The following is an 8251-nucleotide window of genomic DNA, read 5'->3' on the forward strand; positions in this document are numbered from 1 at the left end:
TTAATAACAATGTTCGTGATAAAACAACTGATAATTAGACAAGACGAAAAACAGAGATTAACAATAAATTCTTTTTCAACAACACAGTCAATCATAATTAAACTAAAGATCTAGTAACCACAGGTACATGCAACAACTACGATACTACATTATTAATCGGTTTACAGGCTCAATACTTGATCTTCGAGAAGATGCGCGAGGAAGGTTTCGTAGCTGGCACCGAGGACGTCCGATTGACGATCGAGATCCTCGTGCCGAGTACTCAGGTTGGCCGTATCATTGGGAAAGGTGGGCAAAACGTTCGGGAACTGCAACGTGTAACCGGAAGCATCATAAAATTGTCGGAGCAACAATCGACGTCTCCTTCCGCCGACGAAGAGGCCACCGTCCAAATAATTGGCCCCTTCTTCTCTGTACAGGTATCACAGCGTTTCTTGTTAACTATTCTTCGAAAATTACGAAAAATTATTTATCTCGTTTCTCTCTGATTCACAACAGTCGGCGCAGAGAAGAATCCGCGCTATGGTCCTACAGTCGTCTAGTGCACCTGGAGCAGGTGTAACTGGCTCTCGCGCAGGTCGTGGCAGCAGCCAAGAAGCTGGCTCTCGTTCTCGAAGAGACGGCAGCACCACGTCTCAACAAGGTGCCGCGGCAACGCAACAACAGCAGCAGCAGCAGCACGTCGCTCAGCAACAGTCGAGCACCTCGCCATCCAGCCAGCAGCAGCAATCACAAAATCAGTAACGTCACTGAACAAACTTACCTGACGCCGACCAACGTCTCACAGAATCCGTTTCAATCGCCGGGGTGGCATCGTCGCTTTGACATTCTCTCGGTATATGTATGATAAAGGGCTACGTGCGACCTCCTTCTCGCGGGCTATGTATCCTAACCTCAGTCGACGCGCGCTGTACGAAAGAGAGCAGGAGAGAGAGAGAGAGAGAGAGAGAGAGGGAGAGAGCATGTCGTGAAAAACACCGGTTTCCAAATGTCACATAACGCTACAACGTGCATGCAATAGGGCATTCTTCATACCTAACAAATTACAGATATATAAATATGTACAGGTTCGATTCAGAACGGGGTAAAGAGTGTGAATACCGATCGATGGCTGTTCTTTTCTTGTTTCCATTTTTTTTTCCTTTTTCCTTTTTTTTTTTTCTGTTTTAGTTAGTTGGTCGTGTAAACGTTCTTACAACATTTTGCTTGGAAAACGCAAGGAATAGTAAAGCGTGATTGGACAGATTTTTTGCAACAGAGAGAACAGTAGATTATGTTATTGTTGATCGATGGCCATTGATCGTGACACACACACACGTTAACCCACGTTGCGTTTAACAGCTCAGGATACACAGCTCTGAAGTATAAAATCGATGCAGGAGAGTGTCGCGTCGAGTCGGAAGCGCACGTTAGCTAACGAAAAACGCATCGCGCGAGACGAGGTGAGGCGATGAAAAAAGAAAGAAAGAAAGAAAAGAAAAGAAATTCGGTTTCTGTCCATTCGAAACAGGGAATGAAAGGTATAATCGATCGTTTGGTTGGAGGACGGAGAGAAAAAAGACAACAACGGGACCGCGTTCCCCTCACTTCCTCTGCGCGCGTTGCGGCGCGTTTTCGTTGCGAGTTTCGCTTAATTTGGAAGTTAAAGCGACGGGTGTGACACTCGAACGAAATCGATTTCGCAGCGTTAAACCGAAACCACCTCGTCGATGAAACAGGATAATACGGATGCTAAGAGAGAAAGAAAAAAAGCATACACAACCTTATTACCTCATTGATTACGGTTAAAGATTTAATATGATAAAATGAAAACGTGAAACGAGAGAGAGGATAAGAAAAACCAACTAATCTAAAAAAAAAAAAACAAAAAAACAAAAAAAAAATGAAGAGAAGAAGTCTACCTAAATATTAAAAGTTATAATAATATACAGAGAAGTTAAGTAACGATTACACGATTACGTTATACATGTTACTACTACAATTACTATTATTACTGCTACTACTATTACTGCTATTAACTACTACTACTTCTTTACTAAGTACTCTATACAGGAAAGCGGTGTTTTTTTTTTTATTCCCTCATTTAAAGAGAAGAAAGAGCCATTATAGGTACAGTTTTTTTTTTTTTTTTAAATATCAGAACGCAGAGAGACATTAATTAATGAAGAGAAACAAACAACAACAACAGCAACAACAGAAAATGAACAGAAAGCATGTGAACGAAACGTGTGACACGTTCTGCAGTTTATAGACGTAAGAACCGACGAGTTTTCACGACAGACACACCGCTCTCATTATATCCCCCCGCCCCTCTCGCGTCGGTAATACCAAAGAAGCGATTAGCGAGTTTTTGCGTATTAGTGAAGTGAAAATGCGTGACACGCGTTTACCGGTCGTGTCGAACGCTTTACTCACCTCAAGTTCCTTGCAAGAGCCAAGAAGAGCGGGAGGGGTGTGCATCACAGACACAGAGAGAGAGAGGGAGAGAGAGAGAAAGAGCGTCTGTGGGGAATCCATGAGTGGTTGATTGATGTCGGAAACAGCAAATGGAAGGAAACATCGACGAAAACAAAAAAACAAAAAAAGAAGCCTCCGTCATCGAGTCGCTTTCTTTCTTTTTTTTTTCCTTCAAAAAAGAAAAAAAAAATGATCGGAAAGAAGAAGATAAGAGTGCATGTAGATCGTAGGCGCGCTCGGTGAAAGAGAGGACGAAGATATACCGAGGGAAACATCCGACGCGTTTGTACGTGAAGCGGACGTTGTTTCGTGCCACGAGAAGGATGTTCCACGAAGAGGAGAGAGAATGGAAAAGCGACCGTGTTTGGAGTACGCTCGAGAGAGCGAGAGGAGAGACAGGAGTTGTAAGAAGAAGAAGATGATGAATGATGATGATTCAGGGATACGTAAAGAGGAGGAGGACAAACTGATAAGAGAGCAAAAAAAAAAAAACAAAAAAGAAGAAAAAAAAAGAAAAAAAAACACGAAACTTTTCAGGGATTTTTACTTGTATCACGAATGTAATAATGTGTGAGTGTGCGTGTGTTAAATAATACTATTAATTGATAAGTAAGTAATTATTGGTTAGGCTAAATACGTGGCAAAAGAAGCCCCAAACAAAGTAGAAATTTAGGGTAATCGAAGGGATGGAACACTCGCGGTGAGAAGGATCATAGGGGGGGGGAAAAAGAAGAAGAAGAAAACGTGCTGGAGGTGAAAGAAGAAGAGTGACGCTCGATGAGGGAAAAAAACGTGTTTGATGTTGCTCTTCGTCTGCGTGATATCGCCAGCGAGTTATCGGTAGTGTACTCTTTTGACTATCGTTTCAAAACTCTCTTAAACTTTCCTTTTTCCTTCTCGTCAGCTTTTTTTTTTTTTTCTTCCTCATGACGGTGTGCAAGCGTACAATTGATGACTCGGTGGAAACTCGCAAGCGGTATCATCGCGTGTCTCTCCGGCACGACGCGTACCATCGATCACGATAATCCTCACGAGACTCTTTCGCGAGATTGACTTTTTCTTTTTCTGGGATATTTATATTGGAAATTCATTAGGAGGAGGAGAATGTACGCGTGGTCGTGGTTCGCCCGTGGCATGGGGAATATTCGTGACCGATTGATTACGCGTGATTCGCAACTTTTTTTTTTAATATTGATCCGCGAAAGGAGAAAAAATAGTCTAAAACGACGCGATAGTGTTCGCACGTACACGGACAAGAAGAAAGATAAAGACAAAGAGCGAAGACCGCAAACGTTCCAGGACTATTTGTAAAAAAGTGGTGAAAGTGAAGTTTGCACTTTGTCTATCGAAAGGGACTTTTTTTTTCTTTTTTTTTTTTGTGGAACGGACTGGTAGCTCCGTTTCGGTGGTGTCTGAAAACTATAACGTGACCAAAAGGGAAATCCAATCACAACGGACTGACGAGACGCACGATTACGAACCACGGAAACAACAATAATAACACGCTTTCAAAAAATAGTCGTTCCGTCGGTGTTAAATTTCACCTCGGAGTAAGAATATTCTCGAAACAGTAGTTTTATCGAGGTTAGGTCGATTCGAAATTCCCGCCACTGGCGGCGACAAGTTGAAATTGGCGTTCTTCAGTCCTTGGCTAATTTCGTGGTGCGTGATCGATGCTCAATTTCGTACGAATTGAACCTCGTGTGTTGTCGGGGGGTTCGCGTACAGCGACGAAGGCGACGATCGACTCATTCCGGTTTTTCATCGGAGGACAGGGTCTCGTCTAACCTGGTCGGTTTACCTCGTGGCATTCGGTATGCGTTTAGTATAAAAAAAAAAAAAAAAGAAACAAAACGAACAGAGCGTGTGATGACAAGTCGTCTTCTCTTCCAACGTGTAGTGTTTCTCTTCGGTGAAGGGAGGGCGATAAGATCGCGCGTGTTTTAGGTTAGGTTTGTCAAAGATGGTGAGCAAAAGAAACGATGAAGGGGAATATCGCAGTGCTGATGATATATATGTAATCGGAAGGACGAACAAAGGTACGCAGATGAGGAAGATAAAGAGACGAAAAGGGAGAGAAAAAGCCTCCTGTCTCTTGCCTTTTTCTTTTTCGCTGCGTCTCGAGAAACGGCGCCGGATGGATTAAAATGGAAGGAGAAAAACGATTTTTTAAAAACAAACCCGATACGAAACGACGAAACTCCGGGGAGGAAGTGAGAAATCGACCGAAGGAAAAGAGAGGGAGAATAAAGACGGACAAAAAATGTCGCGATTACCAAGCGAGAAAACACAAAGAAGACAGGAAGTAGACAAGAAAGGATAAGAGAAAGAAAGAGAAAATGAATCTAAGAGTAATAAGTTTATTTTTGATACATTGTTGGGGGAGGATCTAAGTGGATTTTTCTTTTTTCAGTCCTTTTGTTACGTGTTTTTTAATAACTTAATGAATTTTAACGACGCTAGGTAGAGAAGTAAAAATGAAAAAGAAGAAAAAAAAAAGAGAGGGAGAGAACGCAAAGCAGCGAGAAGAGACGGCAGACATTTTTTTAAAGTAGAGTAATAAGGAGATATATGAAGAGGAGGAGAAGAAAGATGGTTTTAAAGGAAAAAAAAGAAGGGAAAAAGAAGCAAAGCGGAGTGTTTTTTTTTTCGTGAAAGAGTATGTGACTCTCAGGAGAGAGAGAGAGAGAGAGAGAGAGAGTGAGGGAGTGAAGAGGTGACAGAGAGATAAAGGGGAGTTTAAAAGAGTAAAGATTTAAGGGGAAAAAAAAAATAAAAGAAGAGTGAGAGGAGAAAGAGGTGAAGAAAAATATTTAAAAGAAGGGGGCACGGCGCGCAGCTTTTTGCGCTGTGTGCGTCTGCGGCCCCCTAGGGGGGAAATAAAGAAGATTTTTTTAGTTGGATAAATTGTATAATATATTTAATATATTCAGAGAATAAACAATGGCGCTAGGCCCGCTCGGCGAGGGAACGTGTCCACACTCGGACGGTAGAACGACAAAGGCGGCTCCCTCGCAGTTTTATGCGACGTGATTTCTCGTCGTTGTCGCTTCCCCGAGAAGAAGAAGATTTTCTCGCCCTTCGCAGCCCTTCGTCCACCGTACGTATTTTCTTTTGCAAAGAAGAATATTCTCTGAATATTTACGCTTGATAAATAACAAGTACGAAGGGAGCGAGGGGCTGCGAAAAAAAAAAGAAGAGAAGAGAAGAGTAGGACGAAGAAAAGGGGAAAAAAATGAAAGGAACGCAAAGTGCCAAGGAACCGAGAAAGAAAGCCAGGTGTCATTTTATACAATCACCATAAGACCATAGGTTAACAAGAATGGGTACAACGCAAAACCATAGAGCAGAATAATGGCAACAAAAAAAAAAAAAAAAAAAGAAGAGAGGACACAGCGAGGTTTCACAATCATCAGCAACACACGGTAATATTCAACTACCAAAAAAAAAAAAGAAATCATTTACGCTACTTTGAGATCGCTCCTTTTTTTTCCTGAAACAACACAGCACATCGAGGAGATTATGATTATCTGTATTTAGTCATCGTTTTCGGCCGAAACAACGAATCAAAATTTCTCCGTTGTTTATTTTTAGGTATTTTTTTCGCACACGGAAAACGTCCGAGAGTCGAACAGAATGTTACGAAGAAGCACAACGCGAGTGAGAAAACAGTATCGCTCTTTTAACAGGAATTCGTGAAAAAGAGGAAAGAAGGAAATATTGGCTCGATGCCAACAACGAATGGCTCCCCATGCCTCACCCCTTTTTGGAATATCTCTTTGTGGGAAAAAAAAAAGAAGAAACTAACCAAGAAAAAAAAGAAGAAGAAGAGAACGAAGCGAACGAAGAGAGTTCGCGATTTGCAACCTGCTCCGCACGTGAGTTTTTTTTTTTTTTTACACCTTTCGCTCGTTTATCGATCTTCGATTCATTTTTTCGTTGCGCCAAAGCTTTGTCGAAACGAAACTCTTCAAAAAAAAAAAAAAAAAAAGGAAAGACTCGTGAAGCGAGACGAAGCGACGTGAAAAAGAAAACGAGACGTTTGAAGATAACGCAGGGACGTGAGAAAGAAGACATTCTTTGACTTCGGTTGCTCGTAAACAATTCTTGCACTCCATTTCACCAAGATAAGCAGAGATGACTTCAAGGGATTTCTACGAAAGTACACTGACACACGGATATGAATGAACGCACGCAGAAAGGAAAGCATTTCAACAAGAAGGAGAAATCATCGCGATAAAACGAGGAACGAACGTTAATTTTTTTCGGCCGATTCTTCAGCACAGCGCTTATCAAAAGGAAAAAAGGAAAAAAGGAGAAAGGGAATGATGAGAGGGATTTGGACGGAATGTGACAACCGGAGCCGGCTCGCCACCGCTCGGTAGAATGTACAAATCAAAGTAACAAAGTAAGAGAAACAAAGCAAAGGAAAGGAATAAAGTTAAAAAAACGAAAAAAAAAGAAAAAGAAAATGATTAAGAATGGAGATTGAATAGAAATTATTAATATAAATAAATGATAACTTAAAGAGAGCGCGTGAGAGGGAGAAAGAGAGAAAAGAAGATTTTTAACGTTATAAATTATTAATGCGCGTGAATTAAGAGGCGTGGTAATTTAATCTACCCGTTGGCCGAGGATGCCAGCGAGAACAAATGTACAAACTCGATTTATCGCTAAATCTAAATGTTAGTATTCTAGAGTATTTTACCGTGAGGAATCGTGCTTATCGATCTAGATTTGTGGGAAATTAAAGTAAGCTCGGCGCTTAAATGTAAGATTTTCTTTTCCAATATATCCAGCGAGACGAGATTAGGAGAAACCAACGCCGCAAGCAGAGATAAATGATGAAAACAAGAAAAAGAAGAAAAGAGGAAGAAAAGCAAATGAAAGATCGTATCCGGCATCAAGTATCAAAGAGATTTTGTCGACAGGAAAAAAAAAAGAAAGAAAGAAAAAAGAAACAAGAACAACTCCTTTCGTCGGAAGTGTGAAACGCGCTTTAACTTCAATTAGCCTACGGTTAAAGTGATGCACGTTTCACGCTTCGACAAAGGGGATGACTGTTGTCTTTTTTCCCCCTGTCCAAAAACTTTTTCTTTTTTGTACGAACGTCCAAACGTCTTCGACACAATTTATCATCACCGGCGGCTCTCGGCTTAAGGTTTATCACAACTTTTTATCACTTTCTTCGTATCGAAATACTATTTACACGATGAAGTTAGAAGAAAGACGGTCTTTTTATAGTTTTTTACCTGAGGATTTTTTGGAAAAAAAGAAAGGACAAAAAAAAAACAATGCTCTTCCACGAGAAACGAATACTAATATATACGCAGGCTTTTCTCTTTGCAAGCTCGGGAGAAAACGCAAAAAATCCCGTGACAGAAACGTGAAATTCGCAAGAGGGGAAGAAAAAACCGGCCCGACGAGAACTTTCAGCGAAGCTGCGTCGCCGTTATAGTAAAAGAGAGAAAGAGAAAAAAAAAAAATGAACTCTAAAGCGGAAGAAAAAGCAGAGATACAAAGAAAAGGAAAAGCCAAACCGACAGACAGACAGGAAGAAAGGACCGCGTCTAACGCGTAACAGCTACGCGATTCGCGAGCAAAACTCTCCACACGAAGAGTGACAAGAGGAAAACGAAAGAAAAAAAGAGACAGGGAAGACACAGTAGAAGACTCGTTTTTGCCACACACACGACAACGTGGCTGAAATTTCTCGAGCAACCATCTTCCATTCCCACACACGCTTTTGACGGACCATCTTTTCTTTTCTTTTTTTTTTTTTTTTTTTTGATTT

At 41.1% G+C, this 8251-nt stretch overlaps 1 protein-coding gene across 2 annotated transcripts in view; it reads left to right on the plus strand.

The window, feature by feature from the left end:
* Window positions 1–6265, plus strand: part of LOC122536021 (insulin-like growth factor 2 mRNA-binding protein 1) — an 88943-nt gene extending 82678 nt beyond the window's left edge. For both annotated transcript variants that reach the window (XM_043668034.1, XM_043668035.1), the window contains 2 exons: window positions 168–419; window positions 499–6265. In XM_043668034.1, coding sequence (XP_043523969.1) covers window positions 168–419; window positions 499–744 — 498 coding nt within the window. In that variant the 3' untranslated portion in view covers window positions 745–6265. The remainder of the gene's footprint in view (window positions 1–167; window positions 420–498) is intronic.
* Window positions 6266–8251: the final 1986 nt, after the last annotated feature.

Source organism: Frieseomelitta varia, unplaced genomic scaffold (genome assembly GCF_011392965.1).
Source record: "Frieseomelitta varia isolate USP_RPSP 00005682 unplaced genomic scaffold, Fvar_1.2 scaffold_792, whole genome shotgun sequence".
Taxonomy (NCBI): domain Eukaryota; kingdom Metazoa; phylum Arthropoda; class Insecta; order Hymenoptera; family Apidae; genus Frieseomelitta; species Frieseomelitta varia.